At 40.5% G+C, this 16,843-nt stretch overlaps 1 protein-coding gene across 2 annotated transcripts in view; it reads right to left on the bottom strand.

The window, feature by feature from the left end:
- Positions 1-14,987: 14,987 nt before the first annotated feature.
- The window catches only part of Dsc2 (desmocollin 2), a 34,607-nt gene continuing 32,751 nt past the window's right edge, over positions 14,988-16,843 (bottom strand). The window contains exon 16 of one of the 2 annotated variants that reach the window (XM_048442677.3): positions 14,988-16,776. In XM_048442677.3, the coding sequence (XP_048298634.2) occupies positions 16,579-16,776 (198 nt within the window). In that variant the 3' untranslated portion in view covers positions 14,988-16,578. The remainder of the gene's footprint in view (positions 16,777-16,843) is intronic. The other variant, XM_048442678.3, reaches the window with a different exon arrangement.

Genomic DNA, 16,843 nt, shown 5'->3' with positions numbered 1-16,843 from the left:
GGGACAATAGACTAAGAAATGAATAAATAAATTTAAACTAAACAATAAAGGAAATAGTAAGATGAATAAATAAAGGATAAATTAGCATTGCTTTTTAGTCTTTTGGTTGTGCTGGAAACACTGAAATAAGAGAATTAGACAACTGAGAGAATGTGTTCATAATTATACTTGAAATTTAAATTTTTGATGAGGTCATCAAAAGCATAGCAACAGAAAAGATAGAAGAAATATGACACAAAAGAGTCTTTGAAATTGAGCTATCAAAAGAACGATTAGATTTTGAAGCAATCTGAACACCTATTAAAGCACATAAATAACCTGTGTAAAAATGCAGCTGTTGATAGATTTAATAATTGAGGGATATCTCAACATAGATAATGAGGCAGGAAGAGGTTAGGAAGAATTTCCCGAGGTAGAAAAGACTCTGAGAAAAGAGAGGCAGGAATGCCAATGGGACTCTAAAGAAGTCTGACATGGTAATCCGAGGTAATCAAGTCACAAGGCATAAATGTCTGACCTCTGTTTCATGTCAAGTTCTATGACTTTTAATAGGAAGTACTTCCTCTCTACAGTAGGGAGTCTTATTTTTCAATTTTGCCTTTATTTTTTAATATCTTTAAGGAAAATGAGAAGATAACATTTTACAATTTATAGCAATTTAAAATTTTCTATGAAAACTCCAAGAGTCAAGAGGGAATTTTGTCCAAACTGTCATTTTGAATATATGCCCAAGATTTTTATAGCTGGATCTTGAGGTAGATTGATTCCCATTTTTCAGAGAAATGATTATTTAGATTTCCAAAGCAATTGTATAGTTTGCACTCCCACCAGCAATGGAGGCGTGTTCCCCTACTCCACATCCTCTAGCATAAGCTGTCATTAGTGTTTGTGATATCTCAGGGGTGATTTGATTTGCATTTCCCTGATGACCAAGGATGTTGAACAATTCTTTAAATGTCTTTTGGCCAGTTGACATTCCTCTGTTAAGAATTCTCTGCTTAGATCTTTAGAAACATTTCAGTTTCAGGAGGTCCCATTTATTAACTGTCAATATCAATGTTTGTGCTACTGGTGTTATAGTCAGGAACTAATCTCCTGTGTCAATGCATTCAAAGCTACTTTCCACTTTCTCTTCTATCAAGCTCAGTATAACTGGATATATGTTGGGGTCATATCCACTTGGTATTGAGTTTTGTGCAGGGTGACAGATATGGATCTTTTTACATTTCTCTACATGTCAACATCCAGTCATGTCAGCACCATTTCTTTAATATGCTTTCTTTCTTTCACTATATAATTTTGGCTTCTTTGTCAAAAATCATGTGTAGATTTATGTCAAGGTCTTCAATTCGATTCCATGGATCCACATGTCTGTTTTTATGCCGATATCAAGCTGTATTTATTACTATAGCTCTATTGTAGAGCGTGAAATTAGGTATGGTGATACCTCCAGATGTCCCTTTGTTATATAAGATTATTTTTGCTATTCCAGATCTTTTGTTTTTCCATATGAAGTGAGTACTCTTCTTTTGAGGTCTGTGAAGAATTGTGTTGGGATTTTGATGGGGATTACACTGAATCTGTAGATTGCTTGGCTGTAAAAAGCAATGACCTCATGGAATCTGCAGGCAAGTGAACGGAACTAGAAAAATTCATTCTGAGTGAGGTAACCCACACCCAGAAAGACAAACATGGTATATACTCACACAAAAATGAATATTACAAGTAAAGTATAGTATATGTTATTCCTTTGCTGTCACTTTAAGAACTAACCACGCCCACCCCAGCCACTTCTGACCTCATAGCCATCTTGGCTTTCCCCTTTTCTGTCCATCTCTTGCCATGTGCACACGTGTTTTCTGTCTCTCTCTATGTTTGTCTATGTCTCCTTTTCTTTAAGTAATAAATATTTAGCTTTATATATAGCTTTATGTCCGTTTACTCTGCCGCCCACCGCATCCAGCCACCTGACTCTGCTGCTTGCCCGGGGACCCTGCACTGCTCTGGCGGCAGCTTCTGCCTGGCTGCAAGCCACCCAGGGCATCCCAACATCGTATTATTTTTAAAGAACAATAGTATACCCAAACTATAATCCACAGTCCCAGGGAGGCTGGATAACAAAGAGGATCCAAAGAGTGATGCATGGATTTTCCTGAGAAGGGAAATAGAGGCCCCCTGGGTAAACTAGGGGTAGAAGTGGGGGATAGAGGAATGGACTTGAGAAAATGGGTTGGGTGGGCGAAGGCTGGGAGATGGGTTGGGGACTGGACAGAGTGTGAGAGTAACGAAAGAGACTGCTTGATAGGGAGCATTTCAAGACTAAGGAGAAACCTAGTGCTAAGGAATCTCTCAGGAATCCTCAAGGAAGACCTGAGCTAAGACTCCTAGCAATAGCTGAGAGGGTGCCTGAACAGGTCACCTACTATAATCAGATGGGTGACTACCCTAATTGTCATCAGAAAGCCTTTATCCAATAGCTGATGGAAGCAGATACAGAGATCCACAGCCAAGCACTGGGTCGAATTCTGAATGTCCTTCTGAAAAAAAAAGGGAAGAGAGAGTGTATAAATCGGGGAGGGGGGTCAAGTTCATGATGGGGGAATCCTCAGAGACAGCTGACATGAGCTCATGGAAACTCAAGGACTCTGGAGTCCAGAAGTCTGCATGGGACAGACCTAGGCCCTCTGCATGTGTGTGACAGTTGTGTTGCTTGGTCTGTGTGCAAGGCTCCTAGCCACAGGATCAGGACCTGATGCTTTGCCCAGCCTTGATGCAGGGGGAGGAGCTCAGTCCTGCCTCAGCTAGATGTGCCAAGCTTTGTTCAAGTCCATGGGAATCCTGCCCCTTTCTGAACGAAGAACTAGGAGGAGTGGACAGGGAAGGCGTTGATGGCAGTCAGGGGAGGGGACAGAAGGAGAAGAGGGAGGGGAAACTGTGGTTGGTATGTAAAATAAATGAAAGAAATGTTAATTTTAAAAAAAAGAAAGTAAAGGGGGATTTCCTAAGTAAGAGCCTTTGGAAGAATACTCAGACAAATGGTACAGAAGGAGTCAGAGGAGTGCTGAACACAAGCCTGTGGCTTGGGCCTAGTCATTTACTGTCAGGGCCTGTAGGCCCCAACATAGATAATATCTTTCCTTATATCTACTGGTATGGAGTCTCTTGCCAGCTTCTTTGAGGTGTAAAACCAACACTAAAGCTACTCAGCAACACTGACCCCCACTGGATGCAAAATCACACACACACACACACACACACACACACACACACACACCCCACAGATGTTTGAAGTATGGTAGTAAGTAGAATGTAGAAAATTAATATTTCATTAATATGATATTTAAATGCTATATTTTTCATATTTAACATAGACTTATAAAAACACTTGAAAGTAGCTTCATATTTAGTCTGATCTAAGTCCTTATTTAAATTTTCAGCTGCATATTTGCTTGCTTATTTTGTGGGAATATGTGTGTATATATGGGCCTGCTTAGGCCACAGTGCAGATGTGAAGCTTAAAGTACAACTTAAGTGTCTCCACTTCCACCATATGCTTCCAGGAGTCTGAACTCAGGTCCTCATGCTTAGCGGCAAGCACCTTTATTCTCTAAGTCATTGTGCTAGCCTTGACTATTTGTTATACTCAAGAAATAAATGACCCAAGAAGGGGTTATGTCATTTACCTAAATACACTGCAGATTAAAGAAAGGTAGGATTGAATTGGGACAACGTAGGTCATTTAGTAGAGCTCTTGCCTAGTATTCATGAGGCCCTAGGCTCAATTCTCAGCAGTAGATTATACAACTGTGAAGGCACAGTGTTCAAAGAGGTGGTGGAAGAGAAATCCAAGGTCATCCTCAGTTACATAGGGAGTTCAAGGTCAGCCTGGGCTACAGGAGTCATTGTAAAAAGGGGAAAGAAAGGAAGAAAGGGATAGAGAGAGATGCTGAGATAAAATATAGAATCTTAGTCCTACTCCAATCTCTTAAAGAAGTCTTGAAATATAAATTAATCTGTCAATCAAAACCAAAGTGATAATACTGTTTTCTTCATTTGTACTTTAAACTAAAAAGACCTTGGCAAGGTTTAAATTACTAATGCCATTCTTGGGAGAAACAGAATACCTAATTATAATAGTAGAAACTGAAGCAATACTTGCAAGTTAAATCCTGTTCTGGTCTCTAGGAAATTATCCAGAATTTTTATTGTTCTATAACTTGTTGTTTTGAAGGCTTACGAGAGATCACTAAGCCAGAGAAAGAGAGAGAGAGGAAGGGAGAGAGAGAGAGAGAGAGAGAGAGAGAGAGAGATTCAGCAATATTTGTATTACACAGATGTGTTAGTATTATGTTCTCTAGTCTCACAAAGTTTGTATGCAGTGTGCTATCTAAGAAGGAGTTTGAACTAACTGATGATTATACATAAGCTTTCTGTGAAATAAGAGATCAACCGAGTTAGAAATGATTGCTCAGTCAAGCACGGTGGTACATGACCGTCATCCCAGCACTCAGGCACCTAGAGTATGAATATCACTTCAAGGCCAGCCAGGACCACATTATGAGATTTCCATAAGGATATGTTAATAATGCAAAATAACAATCATAGTTCATATTCTTTTACATGGGAAACATGAGTAATTTGCCTATCACAAGAGACAGCCAACAATGTCTTTCTCATAAGACAATCTCTACCTTTTCTGATTTATGGTTTCAGTAGCTACCAACACTTTGGACTCTGGGTGCTGTTCCAGCCCAGCCCCTCCCCCGCCTCCAGAAGCCAGGATTTCCTTCTGTTGACAGGATGCAGAACTGTTAGCTTTCTTTGCAATGAAATCTCTATGTTCCCTTCTTTCCTCGTCAGAGAAGAAGGAAATCTGATGACCACATCATGTTCCTAAGACTTTTGGATTTTCTAGTTTAATTTCTATTCCTGCGTTGAAAATACTGTAACGAGAAACAACTGAAGAGAGAAGGGAGTTTGCTTCAGTTTATGATACCAGGTTACAGTCCATCACTGTGGGGAAGTGAAGATACACACACACACACACACACACGCTTGTGTGTAGCTTAGCTCCTCCATTCTTACATAGTTCGGGATCCCTGCCTAGGGACAGGTGCTGCCCACACAGGATCTTCTCACATCAATTAACTTCATTCAGCCCTCCCCCACAGGCCAACCCAATGCAGACAAAGACTTTACTAAGACCTTCTTCCCAGGTGGCTCTGGGTCATCCATTAAAGTCAAGCATCATAGGTTTAGATTTATGAGTCTTTTACAGTTCACACCTAATTAAGGTTGGCCCTTGGGTTCCACTTAAGGCCTCCGTGTTCCATTAAAGTTAAATCAGCAGCCATGAAGTCACCAACTATACCAAGGAAACACCTTTCAACAAAAGGGAGAGTGATAGGGTGGAAACCCACCAGCTCACTCCAAACCCTTCAGGGTCACTGCTGTGGTAGATAATGATGCCCTGTCTATGTCACCCAGGCAGGAAAAACACTACCTCTGTTTCCTGGTTCCCTCAGGAAGTCCCATGCACAGAAGGGAAGCTTGGTGAGTTACATATTTATTGGAGTTTGAATACAGAAAAAGAGAAATTTTTCACATTGAGCTCTTCTGGACACTAGACACAGAATCACACATTAGTTAGAATTATAGGTAAGTCCTAAGGTAAAATCTACCTAAGGTAATCTATCTAAGAATGAGAGTCTACGGGATGTGCTCTATCCAAACACATACCAAACACCTGTCACCATGGCACACAGCATTATAACCTGTGGGGAAGTACATCTTTCCAGGAGCTTTTGTCACACAGGAATGATTCTGAAAGGCCATTGTTTTGCAAAGAAAATGCTCTCTCCATCAATGCACAGTGGAGATAACAGAGGCCGTCCAAAACTGTCTCCCTCTCTGAAGCCTCTATTTCGCCCAGGGAGGAATTTCAAACTGAAATTTGGGGATCTGACAGTTGGCTTTGGAAGATGCTTGCTACCTCTCCCTGCTTGTCTCCCAAGCTTATGACTGGTTCCCCGCCTATGCAACCTCCCTTCCTGCCCAGCAGTCCAGCCCTTGCCTGGTTATCAGACTCCCTCAAGGAGAGCCCAGCTTCCTGCCTCTTCTGAGTCTCATGCTTCTATGCCTGATGTCTAACATAATTTGAATCTTCTTCAGCCTAGAATCTGTCTACTGTCAGTTTATTTTGTAAACTAAAGGTACCAAACATTCAGAGCAAAGAGTCAGTTGAATACTTCCCAACTAGAAGTTTCAATGGTCAACATAATGAAGAGTCCAGGCATAAGAAAATAAAAATATAAAAATAAAGAAATATAAAGTTATAAGTCTAGGAGAATAAGAACAGACTGTCAGCAGCTTTCTCAGCAGATCAAGGATCATTCATTCACAGTGAGCTATTTTCTCAGATGTTTGGGAAGTATAGGTCATTTTACAACTGGCTGTTTTATTTACAAGGCCAGAGTGTCTCTCTACAAATTAAGAGCAGTGTCCTGACCATCCTTAATAAACAGTAGATGTGAACTGAGTTTAACCTTTAGGAGACAGAGATATGTGACCTCTGGGTCAGACACTGTCTCTGTTATGGGAAACTGGCACCACCAGAGGAGAGGCATGACCTCAGTTTACACCCGGAGGTACCAGGAGACAGTGGATAAATAAAAAGGTTTAATTAATGAGCTCTGATAATGGAGATTGTAAAGTATGGCAGTCAATATCTGAAAATTTACCTAAAAATAATGTGAAAGGCTTTTCTTCTAAGTTCTCAGCCCAAGAATCAGTTAATCCTAATTTATTAACCTTCTAGTGTTATAAGCAGCCCCTTTTCTGACGAATTGCTAAAGATATCTGTTTTCTCGCAATTAGTGACTTTCGTTGTAATCTCCCCTAAAACATATTTCATGATGGCTGCCTAATTACTCATTGACACTAGCACTTACTCCCCTCTTTAGGGTCTCCGCTGGCTGACCAACCCAAGGGTCAGGGCAAGGTTGTAAAATTCTTTTGTTCAGGGATAATGCCTGGTGCCCCTGCTATAAAAAGTAGGTTCAAAAACCAGCCCTTGGCCACAGCCTAACAAACACCATTTCTGGCTGTGGTCTCAGCTAGCTGATAAGCTTCTGTGCCCCGCGGTGTTTTATTTTTATTTTTTATTTTTAAGTTTGCTTCTGTTTTTCCTAGGATCTGGTTTCTGGAATAAAGTTTGCTTCTGGTTTATTAGACTTGGTGGTGTTCTCATCTTTGTGCGACCCCCCTGGACCCAACACACAACTGTTAAAATCTTAAAACAAGAAGGCTCTTCTAGTAACTTTCTCTTTCTCTAAAAAGATGGGGACACTTAGAGGTCACCATCTATCCTCCAACTGGGAGAAAGCCACAGCTGATTCCTAAGGAGTCTCATACTGGGTGTAAGAAGTAAGTCTATAGGCCTCTTGATAAACACACACACACACACACACACACACACACACACACACACACACTAAATGTTTGCAAGAATGTTCTTACAAATGTTTCCATGGCTCTGATTAACAGTCCACACACATCATGAGTGCAAAAGCCATACATGTTGATAGTGTGCCCTGAATAAACTCTAATGTCTCACACATGAGATTTTGCTCATGCTAGAGTTTAAAATATTTTTGTATAGATCATGTGTTCCTTACACTTTTCTATGAGGGTTAAATTATCTGTTTTACAAAAGAGAAAACTGAAGACCAAAGAGGTTAGATTTTCCTAGGTGGCTTGTACCAGAGCTCTTATCTGGGATCTGCTGCAGTCAGAGATTCAGCATGGTAAGGACCCAGGTGTTCTACAATGACCAACAGAATTGGTTTAAAATTATATTCATTATTCAAACACTGTGAGATCATTTCATGTAACATGATATTTCTAATAAATTATTTACTTAGTAAGCCAGTGTGGGGTCTATGAAGTTACAAATCACACCATTAAGTATATTAAAGTATATCTCAAACCAAAAAATATGCGAATGTGCTCAATTACAACATTGGAGGAGGAAACATCTTCTTTTTCTAACTTCAGTGTGGTCATTTACTGTACGTGTTAACAGGGACCTTGCATGTGGAGGTAAAAGGTCTGCCTTCCATGTACAACTTGAAAACCTTTTCTTTCCCTCATGTGTGTAGCTTACATGTACTTGCGTTCGGTGAAAGTATGTGGACGTACATATGGGTGCAGGAGTGTGTGCATATTTGTGGATGTTGAAGCTAATGCCTGGAGTCTTCCTACATCACCCTCTACCTTTACACTCAGGCAGAACCCCCCAGTTGAATGAAGAATTGTCTAATATGGCTAGTCCAGCGAGCCAGCTTGCTCTGCCAATCCAGTCTCTGCCTTCAAACACTGTATTACAGGTAGGTCTGCAGACCCTACAGGACATTTATGTAGAATATGGGAATATAAACTCTAAACTTCATGCTTGTGTGGCAAGTGCTTTAACCACTGAGCCGTCTTCTTGGCTCCAAACTTGAAAACTCTAAAAGCCTGTGAACTTTTATTATTCCATGTTTCACTTACAATAACCTTTCCTCCTCAACTTTTTAAGTAATATATGGTCATTATAAAATAAAACAGAGAAATGTTTAGCAAATATTTCCATCATTAAGACATTATCACCGAATATGTTAGTATCTATGGCTTCATATTTATTTATATTTAGAATTCTATTGATCTGGAAATTTTTCTCCTTTTTTACCCTCGTATGCTAGAGATTAGGTTCAGGACTTTGTCCATGCTAGGCCAGCACGCTAGTGCTTAGCTCCGTCCCCAGCCCTCTTATTTCTTACTGGTAATGTTGTGACTTTTTCCACTTAATTAACTTCAAATTGGGACCATCACATGAGTCCCCAACACCAACATTATCCCAGTAATAAAAGCCAGTGCTTCTCAATGCATGGGGGAACACTAACATAGATTTTTATTTTTTACTGACTCTCATTTATTACTCTATTCTTTTCATTTTTTATGTTAAAAAGGAGGCTTATGAGCTTGACAAAGCTGTAATTTGGATCTATCTTTCTGACTACAGTGAGTGGTCATGATGTTTGTGTCTATTGCCCCATTGTGGTCACTGTCTCACAACAACATATCATTCATTTTTCCCAGCATGGCACATTTAATTTTGCTGACTCCTGTTGGTTAATGCCTCATAGAGAGCCACTCTTGAAAGTGAGTGAACTATTTCCATTAATCTTTTATTTCTTCTGGTAAAACTATCTAACCTGACTTCCAATTTTGTGTCAGAACTCTGTACATTAACTGCTTCAGATCCTTTCAGCTTTGGCTTGCTTGTCTTCTCATTCTTTAGTTAGCTTCAAGTCCTTGGTTCTTGGAAATTTCTAATGGCCCCCTTCCTGTGAAGAATTTACATTGCAAAGTTGTGGTTCTGCCCATTACCCCATTCTTGTTTCTTAGTGCAGATCTGGGCCTACATGACCATCCAATAAGGATTATCTAAACCTTCACAACACAACCTCCACGTAATAGCACAGCGCCACCAAATCATTGTCACCTCCTAGCCAGTCATCTGCTCCACCAGGTGTAACTCATGTCTGATGACCTGGCCGCCCCTCTTTGTCTTTAGCATACATACAGCCTAATGCATGTACATCTTACTGCCTAGCAGCAGACATGGGGCTAACCACTTTGTTTTGTCAAATGTTTCTTATGTAGTCTTGTCCATGTTCTTTCCAGTCACACTACTGCACCACCAGTTTACATCCATGAGATGTGTAGGAGCCATGAAAATGAGTTTATCTTCTAAGATGCTTAATTTCCTGAAACTGGAGCATGTTGTTAACAGATGTGCTTTGATTTCTGCATCATCATCATGATTATTATTATAAGCTATTTACATAAACAAATCTCTTGAAATTTTTCATTGGCTTATTTATTCATTTATTTACTTAGACAATCCTTCAGTTTCAAACAAGTGTTGGATTTACAGTGTTTATACTTATCATTTTGTAAATTATTTGTTCATAACCCCCCCAATAATACAGAAACCCAAGAGCTAAGTTATCACTACTGACCCTTGAACTTTAAAACACCACCACCCCAGGACCCAGGGGAACGCTTGAGAGATGACTCACAGTTAAAAATGTTTGCATGACCTCTGGAATCCTACTCCAGCATCCATACAAAAAGCTAGGTAGCCTGTGCACACCTGTAATCCCAGCTTTGAAACGGGTGGAGACAGGAGGACCACTGGGCATACTGACTGTGACCTTGGCTGAGAATATGTGAGCCCCAGATTCAGAGAGATGATACTGTTTCAAAGGAATAGGTGAAGAGTGACAGAGAAGGACCCCATGCCCTATGTCTACACACACACACACACACACACACACACTTGCATGCACTTGTATACTCCAATGTGTGCATACACGAGTCTTGGAGGCTCATAGTCATTTATTTCTTTTCCTGCTCTTGGGTCTCCCTCTGCACTTTTCATCTCAGTGTGTGTGTCAGCACTACAGTGCATTACACAGCGCTCCTCCAGTCTCTCCGGAAGCCGGGCTCACACCTGTAACCCCAACACTGCTTACTTGCTTCATGGTTTCTCTGGAGTTGAGGTCTGACTTAAAGCAGGTCATAAATAGACTTCAACAAACTTATAGAAATCCTTTTAAGAATTCTTCAACACAAAGTGTTCTTAGTTATATTTCTCCAGGAGGTGATGGTTCCATTTAAAAAAAAATCACTGGCATGTTGGAATGTGTGACAATAGAGATAGTCTCAGATGTAATGCTCATGTTGATAAATGGGTTTCAAAGTAAGGGGGACAAAGAATCTTAAGTCATCACTGTCAGTCTTGGTCAAGTACTAAACCATCATGAACGTTTTCGTTCATTCTCTCATCCATCAACACTTTCTAACTGCTTAGGTGCTGGAGAACAGTGGGGAAAACAGGCAAGATCACTGTAGGTCACAACTCACTGGTGTGGCCTGTGTGATTAATGGTGATGGGAGTGGAGGTGACCGGAAGCCACAGTGCTCAGAGTCATGCTGCTTAGAAGTCCTGCTCTCTGTCACCCACACCACACAGCAAAGAAGCAGGATGGGAACCCCAACCCCAATGTGTCTCCTTCCTGTGATGCATGGCAAATGCAAATGTCAGATGTTTTATTTATTTGATATCACAATATGAGGAAAGAACGAACAGTGCATGTGTATGTCTGTCAAAAAAAAAAATCTATACCAAGAGAAAGCAATGAGCAAACCAAACCTCTAATGTGTAATTTTTGATGTGTTTGCTCTTTGTGACCTAGACAATAAAATTTGGTCTCATTAAAATGTGCTGAGAGCAGCATTCTAGGGACATAAAAATGCGAATAGCATTCTGTTCTTCATGAATCTCTCACATGACAAGAAACACACAACACATGCGGATATACAAGTCTAAGAGCGAAATCTATAGTGCTGTGTTCTAAACATGCAGATGTCTTCCCTTTTGGAAGAGATGGTATTTGAACGATTTTTCATCAGAGTCCTATTTTAACAAAGTAAGAAATAGAGGGTGAGTGAGGCCTACCATGAGCAAGACGGGTTTACGACAGAACTGTCTGTACATAATGATCTAGGTCAGGTCAACACCTCCCACCTGGGGGAATTGCACAAACACTTACACAGCAGAGATCATGTAGAATATAGAGATCAGTAAGTCCATGTGATTCTATGTGTCAGACCCACAGTAAGCTAGAGACCCATGGGAGAAAATGCCATGTCCGCTCTTCAATGGCAACTGGAAGAAGCAAGAGGTAGATATGCTTACTTTCTAGGTATCAATATTCTTGAATGAGCAGGTACTGATGAATAGACTCTAATTGGGAGTGGGGGTTCTGGGGAGACAGCTCAGCAGCTAAGAGTGAGCACTGCCCTTGAGGAGGACCATAGTTCAGTTTTCGGGAACACACAGTGAAGTAGGCCTCTGTCTGGACCTGCAGCTCTCAGGAATTTGAAGCCCTCCCCTGGCCTTCAAAGACACCTGCGCTCACACATACTCCACCCTCCCACATACATTCATGCATAATTAAAAACAATACCTATATATGTGTATGTATGCATGTATTTCTTTAAGAATTGGAGAGAGGATGCCTTCCCCGACTACAGCTTCTGCTTGCGCTATCTGGAGTTGTTTCGCATGCGTTGAGTGTTTACCATATTCTAGGCGTCATATGCGTTTTACAGGCTTTTGCCCATACCTTACCCACACCCTGCATGCCCTGACTTGCAGAAGGGGATGTGGTAGGGTTGATGAGCTGACTCATCATGTCCTTTCTCACGGGGAGCATTTCTTGTGTGCACGTCAGAGAAGGCCACAAATGACTGCACAAGAAAGGCATCAAAAGGCTGCTGGTTTCGTGACTAAGATTGGATTTTTAAAATCTCAGAAAGTTTGACAATGTAAACAACAAACGAGATGTGCTGGGCAGGAGACCAGGGAATCGAATGTTTCAAGCCTATGTAACTAGAAGGACACCTAGGACATAAAGAGCATGGGAAGGCTGCATCCGATAGGGTAGCAAATGTATTTCTCTTTTTCACACAGTGAATAGTGTTGGAGGATTACCAGGGGCTTCTCAGCATTAAGCACAACCTATCAGCTCTACAGACACCAAGTCTTCTCTTAGGGCTCTGTTGTATAAGAAGGCTTAAAGGGCACAGAAGGGAAGAACTTTTTGCTCCAGAAAGTCACATCAGAGGCTGGCCAGATTGAAATCAGGTGCAAAGACATCAGCTTGGGGCTGAAAATGTAGACCGGTGGTTCACACTTGCCTTATATGTGAGAGGCCCTAAGTTCAAGTCCCCACAATGGAAAACAGCAACAGAAGGAATTTTTATCTGGATCCAAGAAAAAGGGCTAGCAATGGAGACTAATAAGGAAGGCTGAGGTCAGAGTCAGATTTTACATGAGAGAATCAGTACCCAAGATTAAAAAAATCATGTCTAATCTGGGAGTGGCTGCCCAAACCAGGAAAGTTAAAAGGGGACTATTACTGGAGTGGTGGGATGGGGGAGCAATAGAAAAGAAGGAACAGCAGGGTACAAGTGATATGATCAGACAAATGAGAAAAGGAAGGGGCTCTAACTAGGGAGGAAGGAGAGGTGCAAACAGGAGGAGGAGAGTGGAGGGTAAAATAACAGTAAAGGTATCTGAAAAAGTCATAGGAAATTATACTATTAACTGTCTTTCTAAAAACTCTATTACAACAAAGTCTGAGTATAAATATGCATATATACATACATAGTATAAATATACATATATGAATAAAGTTTTCTTATCTGGGTTAACAACGTTCCCTCCAAGAGCCAAAGATCAGATAACAAAAACCCAATACCATGCATGAGAAGTTCTTTCGAGTTGCTGATCAATGCTGCTCAGGAGATTCCCCAAGCATTAGAGGCTACTGCTATTGTACTTGACTGGCCCCCAAAGGAGGAGAGTAAGTCCCCACTGCTGAAGACAACAAGTACTTCAGAAATAGGGCCTGGAGGTCACCGACCTGACTCCTTGAGGACTAAGCTTTCATAGTGCCAGAAGGTGCCCTGAAATCTTACAAAGGAAGAAAGCAACCAGCAGTCTTACCTACCCATGGTTACCATTAATCAATGATCAGTGTGGCATGATCACCCTGGGGATGCAGTAGTGGCGCACAGGCTTTGGTGGTAAACAGTAGCTTTCCAATTCAACTCAACACCCACTAAAGAAGGAACATACGCAACCGCAAGAACGAGATGGAGAAATGATTCTGAGCCATGAAGTCTCAAATCCACCGCAGGTAGGCTGGTCAGGCTTCTGGGCTAGATGGACAAGGGCAGGTGGCAGACAGCCACAGACCAGAGACTGCGGCTGTGGTGACTGCCCCAAGGAAGTATTCGCCCCATCAGCAGTGGCCGTCCAGGCATACTCAGGGCAGTTCTGTCGCAGGTCTTCAGGAATTAACTCGTCCTTGACTACAGTCCTTTTGAGAAGTCTTCTCCCCTCTCAACACAAGGTATGAAAGCAGGCCCAGAGAATTTAGATGGCACCCGTGCCCAGTAAGTAGAGCAATGGGATGTGCATCAGGGAATCCACTCTGGAGCCTGTGTATTATAGATTGCTGTGTTGACTAAAAGGAACTACACCCTCGCAGCAACCCATTGCTAATGTCTGGTGGGGCAGGTAGGAGAGCAGCTGAGGAAGGTAAACTTTTAAGTCAGAGGGCTTCCGAATTCTCAATCATAAAAGAAGTGGATACTCTTCTGTTCATCTTTCTGAACCTGGTACGTCCATCCATAGCATGACAAACTAGGCAGTCCTGTGCATGTGCCACAATGTCTGCAGATGTCTTCTGAGCAACAGCACATATGAGATCCAGTCATCAGTTGATCATTCTGAAGATATGCATTCTCAAGCAACAAATGTCAACTCAAAACAGTCTCCATTGTCCCGTTTTCTTAATTGATTCTTATTGACATAAAAAGGGGTTTTATGTATGATTTATTTAAAACACTTTTTATTATTAGAGATAAGTTTAGGTAGACTTTTTTATGACTTCTATTCCTTAGTCTATCCCTTTTTAAAAATTCATCTACATAAATCAAATAAACTATTTCTTCTTCAAGTTGTTTTGATCACGATGCTTCAACACAGCAAGAAGAACCCCAACTAAAACACAACCACACGTTTTTCTTTTAATTCAAGTGTCTTTAAAACATATTAGCTAAGACTTCTAAAATTATCTTCCATCTGAAGATGATTAAAAATAAAGAAACAGAGAGTATGTGAATTGACCCAGGCCAGAGCATAGGAATGAGTGTGAGGGTAACATCTGTGAATCTGGATAACAACAGCTGGGAAAGGGAAGGCGCATCCCTGTATTATATCCACTCCTATGAGACCCAATAGTAACAAAGCCACCTAGCTGCTTGAAGTTGCTTCATTTATTTTCATCACTACTAGCACACAATAGTTTTTGTACATAATTTATTAAAAATAACTGGAAATATTTTTGACAAAATATTAATGACTCTATTGCAAACATAACTGGTATTCCAAATTCTTCCAAATCTTTGTTCTGAAAAATAATTGTTATAAGCCAGCCTGGTGAATTCAAGCCAGACACACAGGAACAATCACACCCATCACAAGTGCACCTAGAATATCCGTGCACCGAGTGTAAGTGCTGAGCTCACTGAAGGAGGTGTGACCTCTGATCTATGGTTGGCTATGAAGTCTACTCATGTATAAATTCTTAACAGTTTTAGATCATTTGGCCAATTTCTACATTTGATAAAAGCTGTAATTATGAACTATTTTAAAAATAATTTTACAACCACGTAATTATGACTAGCTATAGCATCTAAAAAGTTATGAAATTGTTATCCCAGAGATGGACTGAAATTCTTATGCCAAGAAGTTTAGTTCAAATACCATCACTGTTTCCCATTTCCAGTGTCCCTGAATTAAAGATAGAAATCATAAATGTGCCTTTCTACACTAGATAGCCACATCCTACTTCTAACTACATTATTGTTGTTTCTGTTATATAGACTGTTGTTTTTAACAGATCATGAAAGAGTCTTAGTTTCAATGGAAAAATTAAAACTTCTTCACTAAGAACAGAAATGAAGCAATTACCAAATATTCCAAAACAAAGCTGCTATTACATTGACCTTAAGAAAACTGATAATGCACATGCTTACATACCAAAGAAAAACCATTTTATGAAAAAAGACAATGTTTGAGAACTTTTGGATTCTCCAATCCAAGTACAAGTTTCAGAATCAACAGGAGAGGGAAAAAACGGAAGTGGAGAGGGGATGGGAATGTAGACTATTTGGCATTTCACAGAAAACAAAAAAACAAACAAAAAAAACCTTGCAAGAGTAACAAAAATACATTTTAAAGAAATTTTGAAGTCTAAATTTAACTAACAAAGTCAATACAAAGGAGATGTAGATTCAGTGTAGGATTTCACCCAGAATAGAACCGAATGGAACTATAAACACACTCAATGGCTGCCTGGCAGTCTACGTTTGTCCTATAAAGTCAAGCCATGCTACGAGAATAAAACAAATGTAAGACACAGAATATACAGTTTAGAATGTTTGGGAAAACAGCAGTTTCCAAGCACCATATGGAAAAAAATCAGTTAACCCATTAACTGGAAATAACGGTTTCTACAGTCTCCAGTTGGGGTATAGGTCAAGTAGTCCATAAATAGATTCAGACCCATTAAATTTTATTGCGCAATAAGTTGGTTGATGTCATTGTGCCCAATGTAAGCAGTAATGTAGATTTCCTTAAAGTTCCACCTGTAGATGACACCTGGGTAAGAAGGAAGCAATTAAAACCCATGCAGAACGGTTTTCAAGTTAAAATATACTGAAGTCCAAGGTCTTTCTGTAAATCTGCATTTCTGGAGATTCTGCAGACCAAGGCAGGCTGCGGGGGGAGCCCCAAATACAATATCTTCTTTTTTGAAAAACCCTAGTTTATATTTAAAAGTAGGTAGGAAAAAGTAATAATTCCATTAGTTTGGTTACCCTGGTAGGTGTCCTTCACCTCTTTGTGCATACTTCTGCTAATGTCCTAAATTTAGGCTCCAAATGATCCAAAAACTCAAGTCCGTCTTCTTCTGGTTGCTCACTGCAGCAACCTACAGAGCCAGCGGTTGAGCCTCTTCCTTCATAGCTGTACGTGAGGACGTAGTCTTGAGCGAGCGTCTGATTGTCATTCTCGTGGCACAACTGCACCTTCTGCCAGGGAGAAAACACAACACATTTTATTTTTATTATTTTAAGCACCAAAATGTACTTACAGAAA

This window comes from Myodes glareolus, chromosome 13 (genome assembly GCF_982192425.1).
Source record: "Myodes glareolus chromosome 13, mMyoGla1.1, whole genome shotgun sequence".
In the NCBI taxonomy this organism is placed as follows: Eukaryota; Metazoa; Chordata; class Mammalia; order Rodentia; family Cricetidae; genus Myodes; species Myodes glareolus.
Note: the sequence above shows the minus strand (reverse complement) of the source record. Positions and strands in the feature narration are given on the sequence as shown.